The 25,721-nt window shown below is 47.5% G+C and overlaps 7 protein-coding genes across 7 annotated transcripts; 4 read left to right on the top strand and 3 right to left on the bottom strand.

Annotated features, from left to right (window-relative positions):
- Nucleotides 1-297: 297 nt before the first annotated feature.
- On the top strand, nt 298-1,744 carry GL218_07435 (Set1 complex component spp1; the record flags this gene model as incomplete). The annotated part of the gene is made up of 2 exons (XM_033584190.1): nt 298-1,114; nt 1,188-1,744. The coding sequence occupies 2 exons, from the start codon at nt 298-300 to the stop codon at nt 1,742-1,744; spliced, it is 1,374 nt and encodes a 457-aa protein (XP_033432317.1).
- A 2,119-nt stretch (nt 1,745-3,863) lies between these two features.
- GL218_07434 (uncharacterized protein) lies at nt 3,864-5,855 on the top strand (the record flags this gene model as incomplete). Its single annotated transcript, XM_033584189.1, has 2 exons — nt 3,864-4,933; nt 5,075-5,855. The coding sequence occupies 2 exons, from the start codon at nt 3,864-3,866 to the stop codon at nt 5,853-5,855; spliced, it is 1,851 nt and encodes a 616-aa protein (XP_033432316.1).
- A 1,071-nt stretch (nt 5,856-6,926) lies between these two features.
- GL218_07433 (uncharacterized protein) lies at nt 6,927-7,262 on the bottom strand (the record flags this gene model as incomplete). The annotated part of the gene is made up of 1 exon (XM_033584188.1): nt 6,927-7,262. The coding sequence occupies one exon, from the start codon at nt 7,260-7,262 to the stop codon at nt 6,927-6,929; it is 336 nt and encodes a 111-aa protein (XP_033432323.1).
- A 625-nt stretch (nt 7,263-7,887) lies between these two features.
- On the top strand, nt 7,888-12,328 carry GL218_07432 (Phosphoribosylaminoimidazole-succinocarboxamide synthase; the record flags this gene model as incomplete). The annotated part of the gene is made up of 2 exons (XM_033584187.1): nt 7,888-10,219; nt 11,427-12,328. The coding sequence occupies 2 exons, from the start codon at nt 7,888-7,890 to the stop codon at nt 12,326-12,328; spliced, it is 3,234 nt and encodes a 1,077-aa protein (XP_033432322.1).
- A 461-nt stretch (nt 12,329-12,789) lies between these two features.
- Nucleotides 12,790-14,722, bottom strand: GL218_07431 (uncharacterized protein; the record flags this gene model as incomplete). Its single annotated transcript, XM_033584186.1, has 2 exons — nt 12,790-14,602; nt 14,664-14,722. The coding sequence occupies 2 exons, from the start codon at nt 14,720-14,722 to the stop codon at nt 12,790-12,792; spliced, it is 1,872 nt and encodes a 623-aa protein (XP_033432321.1).
- Nucleotides 14,723-17,089: 2,367 nt separating this feature from the next.
- On the top strand, nt 17,090-19,483 carry GL218_07430 (putative phosphoribosylaminoimidazole-succinocarboxamide synthase protein; the record flags this gene model as incomplete). Its single annotated transcript, XM_033584185.1, has 1 exon — nt 17,090-19,483. The coding sequence occupies one exon, from the start codon at nt 17,090-17,092 to the stop codon at nt 19,481-19,483; it is 2,394 nt and encodes a 797-aa protein (XP_033432320.1).
- A 2,719-nt stretch (nt 19,484-22,202) lies between these two features.
- On the bottom strand, nt 22,203-23,366 carry GL218_07429 (uncharacterized protein; the record flags this gene model as incomplete). The annotated part of the gene is made up of 1 exon (XM_033584184.1): nt 22,203-23,366. One exon carries the CDS (start codon nt 23,364-23,366, stop codon nt 22,203-22,205), a length of 1,164 nt encoding a protein of 387 aa, XP_033432566.1.
- Nucleotides 23,367-25,721: the final 2,355 nt, after the last annotated feature.

Below are 25,721 nucleotides of genomic sequence, written 5' to 3'. Positions count from 1 at the left end.
TTGATATAAAAAAGGCTTTGCGAGGAATTACCAATTGTTTACTCCAATATTTACCTATTCACCTCTAAAATATTTGAAACGAAAAAAAAAAGAAATCAATTCCGTCACCAAAGAAAATGCGAGCATCATCAAAATTCCAAGGTGTTGGTCTTCTTAAGTGAGATCCCTAAAGAAAAGTGTCCTTATATTAATTTTACTCTTGTACCAGTGGTCAAAGTTCCCTCCTTAGTGAATTTTTTTATTATTCTTTTGGCTCCCCTTGTACGGGTTGGGGATTAACCAGTCATATTCTTCGTAATGGCGGATCCTCGCATAACGGCGGATGCAATATCCAGTGAAGATGTTGAGATGGAAGGTACTAATTCGCATCTCGGCAACGGCTTGGGTGGCAAGGTTGCCAATGGAAACGGTGACGCCCACCTTCGGGCTGCTGATTCACTGCATCACCTGGTCCAAACAAATACACCTCAATTTAAACCAGACCCTGATGATACCCAACCAACTTCTTCTCCCCCTCCCTCCCAGGCTGGCTCTAACAAGATGAAGCCTGCATCGAAGAAGAAAGGAACCGCGGCCAAGAAAGGTCCTAGAAGGTCTAGGATCCCCAAATCCAAGACCTCCAAAAAGGACCCCTCGTCAACTGGCCCCGCGAATGGTGCCCAAGACGGTAGCTCCGACGACGAGACTGACAACGGCCCCTATTGTATCTGCCGTGGACCAGACGACCACAGATGGATGATAAGTTGTGATGTCTGTGAAGATTGGTTCCATGGAGAATGCGTCAACCTCGATAAAGAGGTTGGCGAAAAGTTGGTCGAGCGTTTCGTCTGTCCTAACTGTACTGATGGCAAGCTCAACTATACCAAGTACAGGAAAACTTGCTCCTATACAGGCTGCAAAACTGCTGCTCGTCTATATACTAAGGATCCTAAAGAAAGAAGTGCTTTCTGCTGCAATGATCACTGCGACCTCTGGTGGTCATCTTTGATAAACACGCTGCCAACTAAAGCCGCCTCCGAAAAGGCTATCGAAGTCCTTACTCAGGAAGATTTCGTCGGTCTTCTTGTTAGTACTATAGAGAAGGGCGGTTGGAAGCTCGGTGATCAACCCTTTGGTATGTTTCATAGTTTCCTCGTCTTGTTTTCTACCCCTAATCAGCTTTATGTGTGTGCTGACTTACTATTTAGGCAACGTAGACGGCCTTTGGGCCAATGGTCTCCCCACCCAGCCGGACGTTCTTAGTGATGAGGAGCAAGCCTTCTTGAAGAGCTCTGCCGCCGAACGCCTTGCGCTTGGTAATGAAATCGTGCAGTATAAGAAGATGATGCAGCTTATAGATTGGGCCAACCATCGTCGGCAGCTTGCTATCGAAGCGAGTAAATTCGCCAAGGACAGCTGCGGTTACGATTGGCGACTCGACACGGTCTCGGTTCGTTACCAGTTCGCGGAATGGCTAGAGACTCCAGAGGGCCAAGCGACCTTCAAAGCGGGGAAACTCGATACGCCCCTCGATCCCGACTTGCAAGGGGACCCGACCACGCGCGGCATGTGCGAAAAGAAGCGCTGCAAATCGCATAACGGATGGTATAAGTTACTGATGAGTGCGGTTCGAACCCTGATTAAGGAGACGGCGACGGCGGCAGCGGACAAGTTGAACTCCGAGGATGTTATGCGTCAGGCGGCGGAAGCTAGATTCGAGAGACGCCAGCTGGAGAACAATTCGGTGCAAGTCTTGGAAGACTGAGGGCTGGGCTGATCGACATGCTAGAAGCATTATTAAATTAATAATACTTGTAAGGGGAGCGGTCTTGCTTGTAGATAGCTAACAGCTAGGACTGTAGTCTGTCTACGTATTGCGGTGTCTTCGTCTGGTTTGATCGCATGCCTTATAAATACACAAGCTCTACTTCATAGACTCTCAAACTTGTTCTCGGCTCTCCTGAATTCCAAGTATGCTTTTTCTTACGAATTACTAACATCAATTCTATTTGGGGAAGGCCTTATGTGTCTTTCTCAGGTTTGTTCTTAGGCTGCCTAAGGTACCTAAGGTAGCTGGGTATCTTGTAGCTGTTGTCTTCATGCGTAGTAAATCGTAGGCGCGCCGGATCTTGATCGACGCGTCGTATAGTCTTTCGAGCTATTTGGTGTGGCTTCGCAAGTCTAGTGAAAGGGTCGTATTGGTGGATAGGTGTTTTCGTAGTTGGTTTTCGTTCGAATGTAGGTGCTTGGTTTGTTGAGTAGCTGATAGGTAGGGAAACGAACCCAGCTCCTCCCCTTGCCAATGGATTCCTTCCTTATACACGTCCATAAGACTATTACGCTGTGAGAATAGAAAGAGCTGTCGGTGTTGTAGGTTAGTACTAGTTCGTGAAGCTCGGGAAGTTGTTGCCCGTAGGGCGAGAGGGTAGTCACATAACAGGCAGATATCATCAAGGGGTAGTTACCATACTACTCTCATTATAATCTAGCAGTCCCTCTAAGTAATTTTGAAGGCTCTCGTAGTAGTTTTACACCCCATTTCAGCTCGGAAGCCTGATAACTCCATCCGTAATCATCGAGTTCTACACGAATAACCTCTATTTAGTGCGCCACAAGCACATCATCACACGAAGATATTACATCGCTAATCATTCCTAAATACTACGAAGAGTTACTCTCCAAAGTTTCATATCATTATAGGTGCACGCTGTCGAGTTATCGTGGATCGAACGAGCCAGAGATTTCGACAAACGTCCCTCTCGACCCTCTAGCCTCACCCAGATGACCTTTTCATCAACCACTCCACAGCGAAGGCTGCGATTTTCCTATAACTTTCCAATATGATCTAAGTAATATGCCGCTACATTCACATATATTTTTTAATTTACAATCTCCCCAACGCATTCCACAGTTGATGGCCAACGCCGTTCTCCTCGTCAAGCTCGCTTATACAAATATGTAGATATGCAGCAATAGCAGTCCTTATATCCGTATAGGACCCTAACAGATTTGTATCAAGACCATATATTACACTTTTGATAATGCTACTATAAGGTAAGAAGCTAGGAATTACCGCTTATTAGAATGCCCCTAACCTATACGCGGCGTGAAAGTATAAAGGCGCGTCTCGCTATAGACTTGTAGCTCGTTCTATCCTCCCTCTGACAACTCTCTTCACTTCGCACTTCACCTTTCACATAGCTCTTCACAAAACGCTGTAATAATACAACACTACAACTTGAATTCATCTCTCATCTGCAATGCCACCAGTCACTCCTACCAAAGCATCGGCTGTTCTCAGTCGTGGGTTAACTAGGTCCCACACCAATAACATCTCTCCCCTTCCCTCAACACCTTCTCCTCTTCCTCGCTTTTCTTGGTCACCTATCACCCCTCCTACTCCTCCTACCCCTACCATACCCTACAACCCAACTCCCGTCCAGTCTCCTATCTTCACTCCTATGGGTTCCCCTTTCTCTCCTCTCGCTCCTTTCCCTGCTACTCCTTCCCCTCCCTCCCCCATCGTCTCTCCTCTCTCCTCTCCTAACTCAAAAGAACCTATCTCTCCCCTTTCTAAGTTTCTAGTTTCCATGCGTGCCCGTGATCAAAGACGGGGAGCCCGCCTTGGTACTAATCTTCCACCTAAACCCAAAACGCTATGCCCCGGATGTGACAGAGTAAAGATGTTGCTCCCGGCAAAGTGGTGTGGTCATCAAGTAACTCGTAAGTACCTTGTTGTTGTTTTTTTTTTTTTGGTCTCTTTTAGTTACCGTTGAACTCCTTCCCCTACTTTGATATTCCCTATTAGCCCCTTTCCCTAGTCTATTACGTGTCTCTTTTACCTATTTCTATCATTAAGCTAACCTGTCTTTTTAGCATCTAGAATGAAGAACGGCTGGCGAGTCGTTCGACTTCCGAAAAACTTCCCAAACGACAAAGCTACTTTAGCTAAAAAGGCACGAATCAGCGAACAACGTAACCAAGCAAAAGCAAAGACAGTTGCCACTGACTTGAAGCACAAAAAGAAGACGAAAGCTCCTATCGCTGATATACCTATTGTCAAAACAATAACGCCTAAGCGCGCTATTGTAGAGGCAAAACCGGAACCCAGCATCAAGAGTTCGCCTCTGGTTCACACTCCTTTCAAAAACCCAGACTTGAACGACAAACCCCTACACTGGTCACCTCGCATGTTCAAGCCCGAGATCGACCGTTACAATTGGACTTGGTCTGATTGGGACTCTCCATCCCGGGAAATCGAAGATGTCACGTACCAGACTACCGATTGGCCCATTCACGATCCTCTCGCCCGTCTTCCACCACACATCAGGAAGAAGTTGGAGGAGATGAAGAAGTTGGAAAAGTTGTTGTTGGAACAGCAGCCCAACAGCAGCCTCACAGCTGACACTATTCGCTACGAAGAAGTCGATGTCGCATCGTCACTTTCTTTAGAAGCATCCACTCGCTCGAAACGCACTCGTTCAAAACACACTCGTTCAGACTCGACGTCATCTTCGGAATTCTCTTCCTGGGTAGACGTGAATAGCCGTCCTTGGCCTCCACACGTCCTTCAAATGTTTAATGAAGGCGAGGAGGAGCGCAAGGAATGGGCAGCAAGGAGACGTAACCAACCGACCATGTCTCCTCTTTCTGAATCCATTTCGGATGTCTACATTCCTTTAGGTTCCCCAAAGCCTATCCGCGAACCCTCCCCTGAACCTACTAACTCTTCCGGAATATCTTCTCTTCTTCAGCTTTACGTCGAAAGCGACAATGATCGCCAACGGTGGCAAGCAGAGAAAGAGAAGGAGAAGGAAGAACAGGAGGAGAAGGAGTTGATGGAGATGGTGGCAAAGGCGAAGGAGGCATATGCTCATGAGAGCTCTTTCGAGGGCTCGACCTCTCGTTCAAATTCAGGCTCTTTTGCCTCTTACAACTCAGACGTCGCCAACCAGTACGCTCGTTCTATTCAGCAGATTATGCAAGATCTTCGCGCACCACCTACTGCTACTCCAGCTCCAGCTCCGGCTCCGGCTCCAGTTTCAGTTCGAACTCCTTCTCCTATTCCTGCTGCTGTCTCTCCTGTTCACGATAGCCCTCCTGAAAGCCCAACCACCCATTCCGACTCTTATGGCTCTTATAACTCGGACGTTGCTCTTCAGTACGCTAGTTCTATCCAGCAGATTTTGCGGGATCTTCGCGCACCATCTGCTGCTGAACCTGTTGCTGAACCAACCCCCGTTGAACCGATCCCTACCGAACCCACTTATGACGACTCTTTCGAGAGTCAGGACACTCATTCAAATTCATATGGTTCTTATAACTCCGATGTGGCGAACAAGTATGCTAGTTCTATCCAACAGATTATGCGCGATCTTCGTGCATCGTCTGCTGCTGAGCCTGCTGCAGAGCCTGCTGCTACTCCCGCTCCTGCTGCTACCCCTGAAACTACTTCTGCTCTCCCTACTTACGACGACTCTTTTGGCAGCCCCGACGCTCATTCTAATTCCTATGGTTCGTACAACTCTGATGTTGCGAATCAATACGCTCGTTCTATCCAGCAGATCATGCAAGACCTTCGTGCATCATCTACTGCTGCACCTGCACCTGCTCCTGCTCCTGCTACTGCTTCTGTTCCTTCTTCTACTTCAGCTTCGGGTTCGGGTTCGGCTTCTCCTTCTCCACCATCTTCTCCTTCTCAGCACTTCTCTGCCAAACGTCAGCTCCCATCGGCTTTCACCCTGGAGCTACCAAGGCCTGTAGAAGTGCCATCGAAGGAATCTGGCTTCGGTTGGAAGTCTCTTGCCTGTGTTGGCGTCGCGGCTGCGGCTGTTGGCGCGGGCTTGGCTTACGCTTGGCTTTCTTTTGCGACATAATCTTTCTCTTCGGTTCTCTTCGATCGGTCGGTCCGGAATTCGGTTCGGTGGTATATTAGCGAGGCGGTTTTGCAGTGCCCATGTATTGTGTTTTGGATATCCCTTCTTTCTTTTTCTTGTATAAGTTGTCTTGGATGACTGGATGTTTCTTGTAAACTGTTTCACTCGTTTGCATTCTCTCTTTTTCATAACTCTATTCCCCCTTGCCCCCTTACCCCTTACCCCTTACCCCTTTATCCCCTTGCCTTAGTCATCATCCCTCTTCGCTCCCTTCTCCCTTCGCTTTCCTTCCCTTGTTCATACTTTTCCCTTCATATTCGCCTCTCTACATCCAGCACAATTTCTCTTTCGTTCATTTGATACACATTCCTTTCTTATTCTACTCATTTAGAGGTCATTCGTTTCTGGGAACTGCAAAACCGCGCGAGTACAGAGGTCGGGGTATTACGGTGTTGCGAGGGGCATTGGGAGAAGGTCATTGGTTTTGGTTTCTGTTTTGTTTTCATTTGGAGTCTTGGGTTTGGGACTGGTCCTGGTTCTGGTTTTGGTTTTGATTCTTGGTTTTGTTTTGGCGTTTGGATTTTTGGGATGGGGTTTTTTTTTTCTTTTTTCCACATTTTGCCTTGAGCATCGACTCGGCCTTAGTTGGTGGTCGCTCGTTTGAATTCACCTCTATTTCACTACTCTTCTTCTGCTTATTTTTTTATCGTAAAAGTTCGGGTAGTCTAGTGACTATCCTCTTAAGTTTTGTCCTTATACCCCTATTAACCCTGTAGTATATTCCTCACACTGTCGCGGAACCCATGGCTCGCTCCGTTGAGATGCCCTACATGAAGGTAAGTTTAGCTAGGCCACTTTTCCATAGAGATAGTAGACATTTGAAATATAAACACTATCGATTCATATAAGCTGATTGGTTTATTAAATCAGTCCATCTTACTAAGCCTGTCGCTTATTGATGGCCATAGTCTCTATAGATGGATCAATATACTCGAACATTAGCTTTCATAGCCGTTAACATACTACCAGCAGAGAAAACTCTCGCAGCGATAGCTACTCCTCTGCTTCTTCTTATTCCTCCTCGTCTGAGTCCACCCTCCGTTTCCGCTCTTCCCCATGCTTCTCCACAATCCACTTCCTAATGATCTCATCACCCTTTGGTAACAACTTAGGCTCTAAGTTAGGTCTGATCTCACCGTACGCGTCGATGAGCCAGTCCCGGGTCATCCAACCGCCCTGGGGAAACAGCACGCGGTCGAAGAAGCGCCGCTCGTCTACGTACCTACACAAGCTCTCGAATTGCCGGCCTGTGACGGATTCGTAGGACAGGTCCGATTTAATTATGTATTCTAGGACCTGCCGTTTGAACTTGGCGGGGTCTTCTGGTGGGCTGTTAAGGAAGTCCATTGTATGGTAGGATGGTGGGAGATTAGTGAAGATGGATAAATGCCGAATTAGACAGGGGAAGAATTAATATAGAAAGATGTAGCATTGAGGCACTTGAAAATGATGTTTTATAAATAAATGGCTGGAGTTATGGTGAAGTAAGTGGCTTTCTGGCTCGAGCTCTATTCACTGATCGTGGGACTTACATACCTAGGACGAAGCTCGAGACACATAGTGCGACCAACTCACTACCACCCACATGTGAATACAATATATGTGTTGTAAAGGCACATAAGTATAAGAGTTCCATATAATGAAAATCAGAGTCGGAGCGAATTACTTAGCTAGGTAGTCAGAGCGTATTTTTGGAGATGGCTTCGGGTATTAATAGCAATAGCTGAAAGCGGCCCCGGTCCGATGCGCAAGGAAACCAACTTGTTTTGGTCTAGAGTGGGATTTCAACCCATACTAGACTGACTACTTCGTCTGTTGTCCTCGTTACGAAACGCGACTGCGTTTATGCGAGAGCTGACGAGTCCTCATATAATTAATAATGAATCGTTGAGGAAATTCATTCTTTTTCTTTTTTTTTCTTTTCTTTTCTCTGGTGTTTAACAACGGACTTTGACTAGAGGGAAATTAGAAAATGCAGCAGAAATTACTGTACAGGCCGCTGCTTGGCCAACATGATATTCGTGTCATTCGACTTCTGACGCCGGTGGACGATTCTGTTCACGCTACGGGGCCGGTGCACTGCGAAATTGTGCATGCTGCGCTTGGAGAAGCCGATCTCGTTGCCAATGCCGGTAATGCGACGAAGGGATCTAATGGTACTTGGCCGGTGAGCGTGGACGCCGCTGTTGATAACCAGTCCAAGACATCACAGCCGACGGGATTCAACGCGCTCTTTGAAAAGAGCTTGGTAGAACGCATGACTCCGCTGGCCAATATACCAGTAATACCCTACTTCGAGGGACCCAATTGTCTTAAGGAAAGCCCACCAAAGGTCGGGGATCGCACGGTAACAGCATGGAACCCAAGTCAGGATGAAGAAGCTAGTCTACCCTGGCGATATACCTGGGGTGATTTCGTCGCCTTATCTTACGTCTGGGGCGACCAATCCATCAGGCGCGAAATAATCGTCGACGGCATACCTGTCTCGGTAACAGCAAGTCTCGAGGGTGCTCTACGAGAGCTACGACATCACAGCCGCATACAGCAAGGCTTTTTAGTCTGGGTCGATGCGTTATGTATCAACCAAGAAGATCTAGATGAGCGCTCTGCCCAGGTCGCCAAAATGAAGGATATATACCAAGCCGCATGGCACGTTGTTATTTGGCTCGGCCCTGACGAGAACCGCAGCGATCTAGCGACGCTGGCGCTCAGGTACATGAGTCTCCATTCGGAGGATGAAGATGTTTTGGATAAACTGTATAAGCATGTTGAGTTTTACATCGTCCGAGTGCCGTTTATGCAATGGAAGCATGCGCATACGAGCTTGCGCATAAGGAAAGCCGTGCTGAATGCGATATACCATCTCCTTGCTAGACAGTACTGGCGTAGGCTTTGGATTATCCAGGAAGTTGTCCTAGGGTCTCGAAACTCACCTGTTATTTGTGGCAATAGTTCTATCTTACTAAAAGATATCTTCAATGCCTTAAGGGTGATGAAGGCAGACGGCGACGCGCTAGGCCAGTATATAATCTTCGCTGCAAAAGGGTCGAGCAGAACCCAACAAAGATGGAATTTCATAGCCGAAGACACGTACGGTATCTCGGAGAAGCTGTGGGAGCGGCCGATCGCGATAACAGCGCTCAAGTTCTTCGATATAGATATATCGGCATTGCATAACGGCGTATACGACTGTCTACTCGTCAGTCGAGAAGCTAACGCCACTGACGAACGCGATCGGGTCTACGGTATCCTTGGTCTACCGCAGATCGCAAACACCATCCAGCTCATTCCGGACTACAACCGCACGGCACCTGAGACTTTCATCCTCTTCTCGGCACGCCTCCTCGCAAGCGGTAACTTAAACGGTCTTAGACTCGTGAACAGCCCTATTCCGGCGATCGGCACCCGGTACTACAAAAGCACGCACTTCTCCCGCCCGCGCTCACCGAAATTCATCCACGGTCACCGCGTCGTACACCGCGGCTGCGAGCATGGCTTACCGTCGTGGGTCATCTGCTGGTCGTGTCCGCGGAACCCCGCGCAGCCGTTCCTCGACCGCACTCGATCTTTAACCCTTCCGGCGCTCACACCCGCAACGCTACACATCACAGATAATAACGTGCTTATTGTTAAGGGCGTCGTGTTTGACACGATTACCACCCTCAGCGCCTGCCACGCCACCGAATCCGATAAGTCGTACCCCCGCAGCGCGCCCGAGCCCCCAAAAAGCGCGTACGGCGATCGTGCCGCGACGCGGGAGGCTCTGGCCCGGACACTAACTGGGGATTTCGAATCCAAGAGTGATGATGCCAGCGACAGCGACAACCCCGACATCGACAATCCGTCCTTAGCTACCGCAATAATGCACCCCAAGATCTGGGACATAGGTATCAACGGCATCGACAACAACATCTTCGGCCTAAAAGACTTCTACCAGCGCAATCGCGCCCTCCAAATATTCGACCAATGGACAATAGATTCCCTAATACGCGATCTAAGTAGGAACGCGGATATCGGGAGGAGGGTCAAGGAGTCGGCGCGGTCTCAGCCTAGGATATTGAGGGTCACGACGGCGCATCGAGAGGCGCTGACGCAAGCTATGCGGGCACTAGGGTGGAGGAGACTGGTGGTTACTGGCACGGGGTTCTTGGGGCTGGTGCCGGCTGCGGCTAAGGAGGGGGATGTTTTGGCTATGGTGGGCGGGTGTGATGCCCCGCTGCTTTTGAGAAGGGTTGAGGGTGATGATAGAGTTGAGGAGAAGGGGAATGGGGTTGAGATCGGGAAGGGGAGATTCCAAGTCATAGGTGAGGCGTATGTGCATTGGGTTACGGGGCGGGAGATACAGGAGCGGGTTGAAGGGGGAGCGTGTAAGGTGGAGGATATATCTATTTGTTAATTAAGCATTTAGGAGGGTGGGTGTTATTGTTCTTTTTTATAGTAGAGATACCATTGTTTATACCAGATCGTATGGGATAGCACATACGGTGTTTGGTTATTGAGAATGATTGTATAAATGCCCCTATTTTGGGTGTGGTGTGGACTTACACGGCCTGGAAGTGCCTCTTATATCCAGACTTATAGCTACAAGAACCATATGAATCTTATCGATATTGGACATGTTTTGAACACTATACTTTTAAAATATAGTTAAGATGTCGAGTCAAGTCCATAGAAATAAAGATAGTGAGGTAGTTGAGGGTAATGGGATTGATATAAGAGGTATTTTCTACAAAACATACTTTAACTCCTTAGTAACTCCTAAAATGCATGCACCCAAGTTGATCGAATACCTAACCTACATGTAGGTACTTGAAACATTGTAAAGTTCAAAATACTTACCTTATGTAACTACCTCATAATTGGTGCTTGAACTTGAAACAAACGGCGGAATGGCGCACTGCACGTAATTAAGGGTACATAGATACATGTATGTAGGTATTTGCACATGTTTGCGACGCTAATGAAGCTGTACGATTGATTGTGTGGGGAAATAATAACCTCGACTTTTTTATCAAACAACATTATTAGCATTAACAAAAAAGCTCTTTATTACCTATTCTATAAGATCATATAACAAGATGCAATTAAGAAAATTCATATATAACCGCTTAATAAATTTTAATTTTTCGTATTCCATATCCCATATCCAATATCTAATATCCATAGTAGTAGTCACACTGATTTTATAAAAAAAGACGCCGATTTGCTCCGATCTACAGTAGTTCCAGCAAAAGTTTTCGAGAAAACACTTCATCTGGGGTAACGACGAAAACAACGCACCAATCAATTCGCTCATTTAATCGACTTACAAGATTTTAAAGTTAACCACCTAACCACCACATTATCATACGTTGAGCGCATCGCCAATTCGGATCTCGTAGATAGGTGGTATATATTATACCTTATAACTAAGGTATCTTAGAATCTAAGGATTTAAAACTAGGACAAAGGAAAAAAATAAGAAAAGAAAGAAAAGAGAAGCGAATATGGCTTCCAACAATGTCCTCACAGAAGTGACTCTGACGTCACTCCCCAAGATCGCTACGGGCAAGGTCCGCGACTTATATACCGTCGACGATAACACCCTGCTATTCGTAACCACGGATCGCATCTCCGCCTACGACGTCGTCATGAAGAACGGCGTGCCCAACAAAGGCGCCCTACTAACCCTACAATCCGTCCACTGGTTCAACGTCCTGTCTGAAAAAGTCCCCGGCCTAAAAACACACTTCCTCACCACCGACGTCCCGCCCGCCGTCGCTCCCGAGGAGGCCCAAGTCATCCGCAACCGCAGCATGCAGGTCCGCAAGCTCACCGTCTTCCCCATCGAGGCCATCGTCCGCGGCTACCTCACCGGCAGCGCCTGGAAGGAATACAAAGCCCACGGCTCCGTCCACGGCTACCCCCTGCCCCCCGGCCTGCGCGAGTGCGACGCCATCCCCGGCGGCCCCATCTACACGCCGAGCACCAAGGCGCCGCTGGGTCAGCACGACGAGAACATCTCGCGGGAGCAGGCCGCGGAGATCGTCGGCGAGAAATACGCCTCGCGCATCGAGGACCTCGCGCTGAGCATCTTCCGCGCGGGCCAGGAGCACGCCGCGGAGCGGGGCATCATCATCGCCGACACCAAGTTCGAGTTTGGCCTGGACGAGGCCACGGACGACGTCGTGCTTGTCGACGAGGTGCTGACGTCGGACTCGTCGCGCATGTGGCCCAAGGACAAGTACGAGCCGGGCCGCGACCAGGAGAGTTTCGATAAGCAGTTCTTGCGGAACTGGCTTACGCAGAACGGGCTCAAGGGGAAGGACGGCGTCGAGGTCCCGGATGATGTGATCAAGGCGACTGGGGAGAGGTACGGGGAGGTATTTAGGAGGTTGACGGGGAAGACGCTTGAGGAGGCTTTGCAGATATGAGCTATGCGTGGGCGGATATGAAATCAAAAATCCAAGGCGCGAGATATGCAACAGAAGTAGATATTTCTCGAGACTCTAGGCAGTAAGTGATTCTTCACTCATGTAAAAAATGCGAGAAGATAAAGCCATGAAAAATGCAATTAAGCTATATAAAATAAAATCCCACCCTATGACCATCGCACTCCCCGTTATTTAATACCCAGATGGAATAAAGTCTTATAAGATATAGAAAAGAAAATGTGGCAGCAGTTTGTAACCTAGTCGATCAGAATCATCGAGTCATGAGAACATACTCAAGATGTAAGTCCCATTATGTCCTGCCATTATAAAAAGCATCTCCATCGACCAATACTCCCTCCCATGTTAAGGTTTCGAGTTGTTTTCCCCAAGAAAGAGCATATTGCTAATGGTAATAACAAGCCAAATACAACAGAAGTATAACTCAACTAATACCCCTAAACCTAAGCAGAAACCAGTATAGGCGTAAATGGAGGCGCCGCACCATTCGTCATCTCCATCTCCGCAGCAGCGGCGGTATCCACAGCCCTCGGCACAACAGCCATATACGCCGCCTTACCCTCCTTAAGATGAGCACACGAGTCCGAGCACGACGTATCTCCACACTGCGAGACGCCCAGCCCAACATTTGATTTCTGGCAGTTATGCGTCCTGCACTGCTTGACGCAGTCCTGGAACTCCTTGCTCTCGTGCGCGCTAGCCACCGGCACGGTCTTGACGACCGGGGGGTCGGGGCCGGGGTGGTCTGCTAGATGGCCGGGGGCGTACGGGACTTTGACTTTGTGCGCGCTGACGCCGGCGTGGGCGGACTCTTTGAACGACGCGCAGGCGTCGATGCACGAGGTGTCGCCGCATTGCTCGATGCCGAGGCCGACGCCGGATTTTTGGCAGTTGTGCGTTTTGCATCCCTTGAGGCAGGCTTCGTACTCGCTTTCTTGGGCTGCGCCTTTGATGGGGATGGATTTGTGGCTGGGGGAGAGACCGTGGTGCTTTGGTGAGACGGGGGCGGGGGCAGGGGCAGCAGCCTTCCTGGGTCCCCCTTTGACGGCGGGAACTTCGGGGACGGCGGCGACGGCTGGGACCTCGGGGACCTGAGGTGTAGGAGGCACTTCGGGAACGGTAGGGACGGTAGGGACAGTGGCGACATGAGGCACGTCAGGCACGTCGGGTACGTCGCCAATCTGTCCAGCCTGCCTGGTAATAATTATAGCCTGTCCTTCCTTGTACTTGGCGCACGACTCCATACACGAGGTATCACCACATTGAGAAATGGAGAGTCCAACTTCCGAGTGTTGACAGTTGTGGGTCTGGCATTTCTTCATGCAGTTCTCAAAGGCCTCGTTGTGCGTGGCGGCAGCTACAGGCTTCTTTGGCTTGGGGAGCGGCGTGTCCGCCTTAACCTGGTCGGCAACAGGGCGAATATGCTTCTTCTCAATGCTCTTGATGTACCCAGACTTGGACGACTTGTATTTGGCACATGCGTCTTCGCATGAGGTGTCACCGCATTGCGAAATGGAGAGTCCGACTTCAGAGTGCTGGCAGTTGTGAGTCTTACAGCTGTTCATGCAAGCCTCAAAGTCCTCGAACTCGGCACCGGCAGCTTCATGTACGGTCTTGGCTGGACGTGGGTGTCTAAACTTGCGGTGGGGAGGTAATGGAGGTGGTGCCGGAATACTCCTTCCACCAAGACTTCCTAAGAGTTTACCGAGAAGATCGTTGTTCTTCTTCTCGTCATCGTCGCCATCACACTCTTTGGCACATTTCTTAACGCACTCCATCTGGGTGGCCTTTCCGTCCTCGTTGGCACAGGCACTGATACAGTTGCAGCTATGAGATACAGTGGGATGCGCAGAATTCGAAGTTGTAGCAGTAGCAGAATCTGAAGGAGTAGTAGAAGAGGTTGGGGTCGCTTTCGCTTTCCTCACTCTCGCAGTACGGGGCACAATAGGGTGGCCGGTGGACATGGCGTTGGCCACTCGAGTTGCCCAAGACATGACGTCTGCGGAAGCGCCATTGAAGATAGTAGAGGCGGCACGGTTTGTAAGCTCAGACAACTGGCTGGGATTAATCTGTCGACGCTCAACATGGCTCATGTGGCTATTCTGTGATGTATCCCCCTCGGCCGAATCGGAGGTCTCTATAGCCTCGGCGACCGCCTTCAACGTGTTATCGCGAAATGCGGCAGAATCAAAGATCGGGGAATCATGAGCCGGGGAATAATGAGACTCTTGCAAACCAGTCATTTCACCCCGAGGCCTAGTTTTGTTAGACAGAGAATCGTAAAAAAAAAAAAAAAAAGAGCATGATGACGACTTACACGATGGGCGTGGCCATCATGGCCGGGATGAGAGCCGCAAGAACAACTTGGTTCCACATCCTGGCGGTAGACTGGTTGATCAATTTATCTTCGAGCTGCTATGTCTGTACTGAAGAGCTTCTTTCGCTGATGCTCTATAGTCAACTCCTTGCCAATTGCCTTGATGAAGATATAAAATTTCCAATGTTACAGGATCGGCCGCTTATTATATACGTCTCTATTATGGCATCTATTATGTTATGTTGTTATACCAAATTTTAAGGGGAAATCAGACATGCTCTAGTCTCCCCAAGAACATAGCGCCCCTGTAATGTCGATCTAATCAGCCTATAGAATAAGGAAAATACCATATCGCAGTAGTCTTGCGATGCGAAAGATACATCTTTCTGAGACAGGCAATGTTATCAGTGCTGAGATATCCCTGTTGGAATCGTCCTGTCTCAGGGAGCACAACTATAATGAAGCCAGAGAGGGAGGTCCATCTCGAAACACACGGTTTCCCACGCACATCCATTCCATCTGAGAGAAGATCGAGATTTCGCGAGGAATATTAACAGCTCTTCGGAACGTATTGTTATATGAAGGCCCTGCCGCACGCCTGGCGAAGAATTCCTCTTAATTGTATTGAGATCAAATCCTTCAAGTCTCATTGCGACGAGAGATTGCTTCAAGCCTTAGACGAGACAAATAACGCCGAGGAAGAAAATACCAAATTCTTAACTCCTGGTACCTCTAAATAGCAAGTGTCCATCGTCAATCAGGTCCTAAGGGTTCATTACCTCCTAGAGTGGTTTTTCTACACTTTTCGGTTTAAAATTCCCTAAGCTTTCGCATAAATAGGTAAGACTAGAACTCCCTCAACACATAAGCTCACGTCAAGGGAGGAAAATTGAGAAGCATCAGGTATGTTGCTATGACCTAATCAAAGACTCATATAGTTAAAAGTATGGCTGCAGAACCGGTTACCTGTGAGTTTTAGCCGTATATGCTAGATACATATCAGATTTGAAGTTGGAAGAAGTTATCTAACTTCTTAATGTATGTCTTCTTAGTGTATGTCGGCGTCGAGATGGCGCCAGTGGCTTGCAGAATTTATACAGCCCTATCGAACATGCATAAATACCCGTAAATTAAGTTATCGTGATATAATTTGTATCATGTATATTGATATTCGATAGTCATTAATCGTTCCTACGGGACCTCTTTAGATCTGACTTGTCCTAGACTGTTCCCGGGTTTATAAGAGTATGTTAGCGCGATAGGAAGTGAACGTTTTATAGGAGTTGCCAGCAAAGAGCATTAAGTTAAAGAAAAGAATTGAAGCATAAACCAATCAACGTGAAGAAATATATATGGATTATGTAAGCTTAAGCTGTCAAGTGCTGGCTAAGAGGTAGCTGCCAAGCCAAGATACCCCATACAAGCTTCTGTAAGTGGATCCTGATGGGCCAAGCTTCGCTGGCAGTTCCAAGGTTCCCACTCTTATACCCCTGCATGCCCTGTTCCACTGCCCCTCACCGTTGGTATCGAATTCTTTATCAGTATCTTCTACACATACAATCACTATTATAAGTCTCACTTATAGGTTATAATTTACCAGATATTTTATTTTATTATAAGAAAAAAAAATGATATAAGACGCATCTAGTATAATAATAAATTTTACATTCGTCAATCCATTTACATACCTACCTGATATCTATAGTTAATATATGGTTTCATCTAGCTATGGGCTTCATTCGGCGGTGGCTGGGGCTGCCCAACCTCACTGCAAACCAGCCTCTCGATATGCAGGATGAGATGGCCCAACCTCCAACCATATTTCAGACTTTGTATCTCTCCTCATGTATCTCTTCATGTACTCTTCCGTCTATCTCTACCTAAGAAACACCAACTTGTGCTACTCTTACTACTAAACAAACAATTGGTCAACTTGTCCAAGCGGAATTGTCGCTATCGTCTTTAGCACGACAAAACCGACAGGACGAAGCATGAGTTCCCACAACTACCGCCCCGACTACGTCGAACTAAATCGTATGCCAACTTATATTCTTATTCTTACATCACTTTCTCTTTAGCTTACCTTTATTTTCTTAGGACCGAACCCTTCTTATAGAGCCAACATATCCAATTCTGACGTCTCTCCCCCAACGACAACGTCACAAGTCACTGTTGTTCACCATCTTAACTCGCGGCCTGGGCCCAGCACATCTACTCAAGAACCCTCGCCTCCATCTTCGCAGCAAACCGTTGTACCCTATGCGCCCACTCCTCCATCAGCACCCTCCGCCCCTTCAGTGTCATCCGAATCAGAGATCTACGGCCCGGATCGACTTTTCGGGGCCCCGCTAGTAGCACCAGAGAATGCCGATCGCTCGCTAATATCAAGCCCGGGTGCCCGCTTCGACCAACCACAATATCCGGCTATGGCTATGTTTCGAGACACCACTTCTGCGGATGATTTTAAAGATGATCTCACAAGAGCTGCCGGCGTTGTTACCCCTGGAGTTGATGATGGTCCTTATATTCAATATGCTCTAGATGCCCTTACTCGTGATCGAGAAGCATCAGGTTATCCTTCTTCTAGCAGCGATGAATCAGCCCGACCACCCTATCACTTTACACCAACTGCGGTCCCGAGTCCCTTCAGACCGCCCTCGGTACAATTACCTCCGCAAGCAGTCAGAGGCAACAATGATCCTCAGCAATGGCCCTTAGTTCCAGGCCCTCGCGTTATTGCTCTGCCCCCGAACACCACTGCGGAGGATTTACGTCAGGGGTGGCCGGAGCGGCTGCGTCGAGCAGAACTAGCAAGTCAACCTCTTTGGGATGTAATTCCGGATACTACCGACGAAAACGAAGCCTTCAAAGCTCGCATTCGGCCCATTCCTCAAACACACGACGAGCGCCTCAAACTAGAACAGAGACCACTGGACTCGAATATTCCCCTACCGCGAAATTTAGACCACTGGCAGCCCCGGTCAGATCTACTGATCGATTCCGAGACGGGATTACACCATTGTGGAAAAGCTTTACAGTATCAAGCGCCCCTGACGCTGAAGCCCTGGGTCCTACGGTCGCAATCGCTGTTGCTTTTGGGAACGCTTTGCTTATTGATGGTTGCGGCCCTGGTGTTCAGCGCTGTCTACTCTATGGGCCGCAACGGTTTAACACCATACGCCGGTTCAATCTACGGTGGCCAATATTTCCTTTTCCGAATGCTGCCCCAACTATTGGCGATAATTATCCTAATTTATGCCCAATGTGTTATTAATGCTGCGTTCTGGGTCTTGCCATTCTCTAATATGGCCGCGGATAATCGCAATGAACGACGAGATGCTGTATTTTTGCCTTTATTCCCCAAGTCGTTTCTCTGGCCCCAACTCGTTGGGAACTGGAATATTTGGTTGCCCATATTTAATGTTTGGCTTTTGAACTTCACAATCCCGCTGCAGAGCAGTCTCTTCACCGTCATTTTCGTGGACGGGACTTGGACCTGGGCAACAGTACAGGGTGTAGCGTGGACGTTAGTGGCATTATATGTATCTTTTCTACTGGCACTGGTCGTGATGGTAGTATTCTGGCATCGGCGGACAACCGGAATGATGCGGCCCTGGAATCTTCGAACTTTAGCAGATATCATTTTTCTCATATCCCAAAGCAATTCGTTACATCGATACCGCGGGCTCGAGACGGCAACGACACGAGAAAGCATGTGGCAAAAGCTAAGTGGAACTGCCGAGAGGCTTGGATTTTGGTTCTGTCCCGAGGCACCAAAAGTCGGAACGTGGTACGGTATTGGAGTATCGACCGGCGCCGAAGATATCATAACCGAGAAGATGGATAATCCAGGATGGAGCAGTCAACAAGAAGCCCCCTTAGAGGCTGGCGAGCAACCCCTGAGCCCTAGCATCCGTTACCGCTACCTTCCGTGGTGCTTTAGAGATGGTCAGATCATTTTCTTTGCCGTTGCATCTTCGATTCTTCTGGTCGCTTTGATCATCGTATCGTTTGTCCCTGCCACGGATATACGCAACGGTTTCCTCCCTCAACTAAATCCTGCTCCTATTACAGGCGCATTTTCGGCAGCCAACTTCGTCTATTCTTTTGTCCCTTCGCTCCTCGGACTCATACTGTTCCTCATGTTTCAGTCTCTGGACCTAACATTGCGGATCCTAACCCCGTGGGGTGAGCTTGCACGCCCGGAAGGTTCACGAGCGGAGACCTCGCTTCTCTTGGACTATTCTACCTGTCTCCCTTTCGAGTCGACCTACAAGGCTTTGAAGAACAAGCATTGGCGAGTAGCCGTTGTGTCTTTTCTATCCATAATTTTTGCCCTTCTACCGGTCTTGGCTGGTGGACTGTTCATGGCTCTAACTCCACCTTCCGGAGGAGCACGCATGTACCCCAACGTACCTGCTTTCGCCATTATTCTTGCCCTCTTAATCCTCTACGTAGGCGGGCTCATCTGTTTGGTGCCCAAGAGACAACAGTTTTGCCTCCCCCATGCCGTCACTTGCCTGGCTGAGATCATTAGCTTTTGCTGCGACGAACAGCTGCGTACGGATGAGGCGTTCGACTTACACATGGTCTTGGAATCCCACGACCTCGCCGGCAACCTTGATATCGGCAAAGACTGGCACAGACAGGGCCGATGGGCTTTCGGCGCCGGCCGAAATAATGACGAACGACTTGGCGTTAAGCGGTACAGCAAGTACACTGTCAACCCGAAGAAGCTGCGCGCTTACGACAAGAGAGCTAGAGGCCAGCTTATTTCGGCACCTCTGCCTCATAATAGCAGTTCACTGTTCAAGCGCTAGGTTGTAGCGGCTTTTACATATTACATATTAGTTTGCTGTTTAGCTTGTACATATTTTTTCATATTTTTCATTCAGCTACTAACTCACTTTACCAACGGATTTAACGACGACAGATTGATACGTTGTATGTAGAGTACGGAGTCATGGGATCACGGATAATCATGGTGTTTACGGCTAATGGATTTATGGTTTATGGATCACGGATTACGGATTACGGATTACGGATTACGGATTATGGTTACGGATTTCAAAAAAAGAAATTATGGATAACGGCACGGTTGGCCGTGAGGTGAATGGCGAATGGTGAATGATGAGGCCCGTGGAAGTAATGGAAGGGGCTGTTTTACGATTCCACGAGAACGAAGACAAGATTGATACAGCTTGTTATTGAAAGATACCTTTTTAGATTGCAAAGGCGACTACTAGAAATGAAGTCGGGAGTTTTGGAGCTGAGAAGCTATTTTGTTTGAGTTGTGTTGATTTAACTTATGATTTGCTTCTGATCTGCTTCTGATCCGCAAAACGTGTTTTAAGTAACTATACGGTACTATTGCTATAGTAGTGTGGGAACGTTGGTCATGTGACCTGGGTGGGACAGACCCACTCATCCTGTATATATTCCCACGTATTCTAATCCTGGATTAGAGTACGTACAAAAACATCATCAATAACAACTTTACCCATCATATATATGATACCCTTTTGTGTTGCATGCAACATCCTTGTCCATCCAACAAGTAGAGGATTACGTATGTAGAAAACATCGTCTCCTGAATATTTATATTTAATTTCCGTAGAGAGATACTATTTAATTACAATTAAATAGTCATCGCGGTATATCAATTAGCTAGTCGCTTTAGCGCCGTTGTCCACGACGATAGCTCAATAATACTACGGTATAAAAGTGTCAAGAGTCTAGATGCGAATCTAGAATATATCGGCAAGATCTAGATTTATATGATCCCGGTCTAAGTACGAACTATAAATAATTATCCTAACTTGGCATATATGCGGCTTTCTATGTGGCTACGCGAGTAGTATGCGGATTGGACATATTAATTAACTAAGTTATATTAAAACCAGTTAACGATAATAGATATAAATTAGGTACAGGCATGATGTTAATTAACCACTTCCACCATACCGGGCACCTATTTGGTACTTACCTAGGTTAGGTAAATAATATTATGTATACCCGTTGGCACGATCATCAACACGGGCAAATAAATAGGCCCGTCAAGTTACCCCAGCAATTAGATACCTAGGTAGGTAGGGAGGCTCAAGCAAGGGAGAGAAGGGAAAGAGAGGAAAAATCCAAGTCACGCCGGTCCCCGATCCCCGGTCTGCTAGTAAGTTCCAACTGTGCGGTTCGTTGGCTCGATGTATCACTGATTGTGGTCGTTCATGGGGAGTTATGCAAATTTCCAATTTCGGGTCGTTGTTTACTTACCACTATGTCGGTATCGGTATCGGTCTTGGTGTTATGTGGTTAATGACGGTGAAACGGTGTTTTAATAGATACCTATGTTAGGTATGTATGTATGTGTATGTGTGTGTGTGTTTATGTACCTACCTTGCATGAAGAAATGATGGATGTATAGGTAGGTAGGAAGGAGATGATAGGTTTGGCAAGTCAATATTTACTTTAGCAACAAGACAGATATATTAGGTCACTATTTACGAGTTATTGAAATTCTTTCTAGAATGCCAATTTACCTAAACCACCCAACCTACTTAGACAGTAAAACAAGCAGCAAACCGTTTATCCGGGGAAAACGGCAATGCAGAGACCATTGGCTACCGACATATGTATGTCTTGTCTCGTAGGTCTACTATCCAACGGGACGGGACTTAATTACTGCAATATTGCCAAACTGAACATCAATCACTTAGAATAGGCTCGTAATCAGACAAAGCGGTAGATGAGCATAGCATGTAGAACTGATGCTTGTTTATATGTAAACTACCTATACCTAGCTTCGTAGTAGATAGCTAGGTAAAGTAAGGTAAATTTGATGTCTCAGACATTCCCCGTTGTTTAGAAAAATAAAAATGGTAGTATTGTACACAAGAGTAATAATAATCGAATGTAAATAAACAAGGAGAGAGAGAGAGAGAGCCCAAGCTTCGTTGATCGTGTGGATTGATTAGATGAAAATGAAATGGAATGACCGGACTTGAATTCTTAATGATAATGTTGAATGTAGGAACGCCCTCGTGACCACCGTCGTACCCCTGTATTTTTTCATCGCCGTCGCCATCGTAGTCATTATCGTAGCGATCGATACCGGGAAGTGAGGGATCGTACAAACCCCCTGTGTGCTGTTTTCCTTTACCCCCTTTTTTTGCGCCCCCTCGCCCGAGCGAGTTGTATGCTCTAATCAACATATGTAACGTGACAAGATTCGTGGTCTCCAGTATCGTACCTCTCATACCCCCCCTCGTACCCCTTTTTGTGTGCTGGTCGTATGCGCCTTTCATCTCATTGACCGCTGTGTGCTTCGTGAACATCCTCGTACGAGTTCGTAGAAGTCGGGAAGTATGATTATAACAAAGGAAATGACGTTTTAAAAGCTCGTGTAGAGCATTGAAATAGCAGGCAGACTGCTCCCGGATGACCCCCAATTGAATACAGAAAAAAGGAAAAAAACATAGGTAGAAGAGGATATAGTGATGTTGGCTTTTTTTCTTTTTTGGTGTTTATGGAAAAGAAATTTGTTCAGCGACCTTTTAGTCCTAAAATGCGACCTAAGCTACCTCCACGTTTGCGCTTCTCCTTGTCTGAGCCGTGGGCTTCCGAGTCTTCGCTCCCGCGTCGCCCAATACTACGCTTCTCGCTTGTACTCTTCTTGTGGAACCCACGGGCAATGCGCTTAGTAAAACTGTTGCTCTCCATGTACGACTCGTGATCTGAATCAAACTCAAACACTGAAATGTAAGGCTCAACTTCTGGCCGTGAAGTGGATTGAAATTCAGGCGTTGGCGTCATTGCTGGTGAGCTGAGAGGCGATAAGGGCATCGCAGCGTTGTGCTGCGTGCGGTTGAACAAGCCGCTCTTATCGCGGAGGTTGAAAGCTGAAGACGTCGGACGCAGAGCCCTTGGAGGTGGAGGTGGGGGGTAAGCTGGTGATGCAGGAACAGAATTTGCTGACACAGGTGCCATTGGCATCCTAGATATAGGAGGAATTGTGTGATTAGGCTGAAGGTTATGATGCGATTTGCTAGACTTGAGGTTCACAATCGACTTGGCTGGTTTTAGAAATTGCCGCCGAGGAGGTGAAAGAGGAGCTGGAACCAGCGATGAAGTTCGTGGAGGGAGTGGATATCGCAACATATTATTCGGCTCCTGCTTAGGATAGATGGAATACGTAGGCGTGCCATTTCTCGTCACTGGGCGCGGAGGCGATGTCTGAGCTGTAGAAGTCTCGCATGAACCTGTAGCCTTCTGGGAGGATGACTCTGGCTTTGATACAGTGATTGTATCATCCGTCTCATTAGATGCGCTTTTCGAAAACCCTATAGGTAGAAAATGCGGCGTCTGTGACGCTCGTAAAAGTACGGGATTTTGTTCTCCAAGACCAGCTACATTATCGAGCCAAAAGCTATCCCAGAGCTCACTAGCTGATGTGTTATAATCCTCGTCGGATGAAGTCTCTGAATCGGATGAGTCCGTCATTCCCGGCATGGAGCCATTCGACGTCAGTGATGATCGTCTATTTTCTGACTCATGGCGACGTAGGTGTTCATACTCATCCAGTATAGGATAGGAGAAGTTGCTCGTAAGGCTCGACTTCCTTGGCAACCTTGGTATTATGACGTCTGGCGAGTGATCCCCTTCATCAACGACAAATTCTTCTTGATATGGGTGGTTGGTGAGCTCCATGATTTCAACTGTTCTGAAAGATCGATCACGATCGGAATACGATTCTGAGTCCCTATGACGGATATTCACAGTTTATAGAGTAATGTCGAGAGGAAGTTGGTGTGCTACCAAGACAAGCATACGTCGACAGAGCAGAACACTGGTCTGCAGATCCTGGCAGTCGAGGGCAGGATTAGTAAATAATACAACGAAGAAAAAAGATAGGCCGAGGGTTAGAATGTAAGTCGATCATCCAACCATAGGGATGGCCGTATTTATCAAAGATTAACACAACTCCTTGACTCGCGTCTAAGCCTGAAAACACCTAGGAGACAGAGCGAGGCAATGTTTGTGCAGAATGCATAACAGCAAGGGAGACTTCAAATACCTTGTGCATGTGTGAGATACGTCTTGCATTTTAGATCTTATTCATGTTGTTCCAGTCGAACGGTACGCTACGTCAGAGACTAGGGAAACGGAATGCAACTAGGCACTGGATTAAAAAAACAACAACTATGGTACGGGAAGACAAACGGACTTCTTGTCGGGAGCTGTCGTAGTAGATGTGAAAGTCCCACATCCGTACATTGGTGGCGGGAGCGAGAAGAAGTAAATTGGGTGATGCAGCATTATCTTGCATTCTACTCGGCAAGTGTAACAACAAGGGCCAGAATATCAGTCACAATGTGGCTACACCTATCCGCTGAGGCCAGCGAGGGGTGCAAGAACAAACAGCAGAGAGGGAAGAGGCATGGAATCTCTTCCGTATAGTTAGCGGAAAGAATGTATCAGGTAGTACCATTCCAACCACCACGAGGGTACTCGGGCCTACCATCGGGCATCATAGCAGACCCCTCTGAAGTGATGGGTCAAAAAATGAGGAGGGAGACGCGTAGGGAGCGCTGCCGACTCGTCAGAAACGCGCTTGCGCTTCAAGTTTAACCTGCATGGCCGAGTTCGATTCTGCATGTAAGCCTAAGTTGCACCGTGCTGACACGGAGGGAACTGATTATGCCGCTTTATGCACTTGACAATATTTAGCGACGGCTATAGGCTTGACAATTCGATATTGTGCTTTAGGTATGCTAGTACCGACTTGTGCTGTTGTTTTCTAGCTCAATATACCTCTCAATATACCTATTCGGCCTACAGTATCCGTGATTCACTGAGCGCCGAGACATCGAGGCGATATCGACGTCATGACCAACTCCTGTAAAGCACCGAATGCTTGTATTGTTGTATTGTAGGAGGCGATTAGATACTATAGGTATGTATTCCTTTTTGAGGCTCCGGGAGATCGACACTCTTGGGGTATTTGATATTGCAGATCGTCCAATAGTTCGGGTTGTGTACATACATATGCATATTAGTGCTTCGCGAGACTGAGCAATCGATTTACGATTCTTAATTGTAATCCCGTCCCGGGCTCGCTAGTGAAGAAAAAGAAGAATTGAGGCTGCGAACGAGGGTCTTGGCTTTTTAGGCCGTATCAAGCATCAAGTAGTAGCTGGGCGGACCGGCCTTGAAACATACGGGAGTAGTAGATATGTCTCCGAATTAACAACTTATAACTAGAGATAGTGCAACATGGTAGGTTAGGTAGCAAAGAGAACTGAGATCACTTCTCATACGGCTATGTACACTTAATCGGGAAGAGATATCATACTCACGGAGTATACCAAGTCAACTAACTAGGTACCATAGAGGGTAGCCCTCGATCGATGCATCAACGGGATAGGGAGAAAGCAGCGATGAAAGAGGGTAGGTTAGAGTGGATAAAGGAAAGGGAGAGAAGAGACGGGAAAGGGGAGCTCGGGCTCCGGCACCCAACCCCTGCTTTCACCGTCCCGGCGGTCTTTTAAAGACCTGCGCCCCCACGGCAAATCTATCCACTAAGGCTGAAACCCACAGGCTTCGGAGCGTATCCGCTGCATTTACCTACAGCTAAGACCTACAGCCAAGATCCCGACAATCGGTATTTTCGAGCTAAACACCAATGCAACTTTTAGATAGCTCAGGAAAAAACTTGGTGATTGAGAGATTGTTGAAGCCAAGCAAGTCTGGACTGTATAACGAGGCCGCCACTAATCTTGGAAGACGTGAGAACCCGTTCTATGCTATGTGATATTGGCTTGGTCTATCTAGACGGTGAAAGAACTTGATTCTCCGGGATTCGAAAATTCGGATTCTCCGTAGACGTAGAGACGTAGAAGCATAAGAGATGTAGAGATATAGAATTGTGCAAAGAATAATTCTAGCTCGTAAATATGTTTAGCCTAATTGGAGAATTCAGAATTCTATGCTGGAGATCGACACTGCGTCCTGCAGGTCCATAAAGTCCAGCGGTGCCAACCTCACGGAACCGGACCTTATTGA

Source organism: Daldinia childiae (assembly GCF_008694065.1).
Source record: "Daldinia childiae strain JS-1345 chromosome Unknown Scaffold9, whole genome shotgun sequence".
In the NCBI taxonomy this organism is placed as follows: domain Eukaryota; kingdom Fungi; phylum Ascomycota; class Sordariomycetes; order Xylariales; family Hypoxylaceae; genus Daldinia; species Daldinia childiae.
This window is presented reverse-complemented; position numbering and strand designations above follow the sequence as displayed.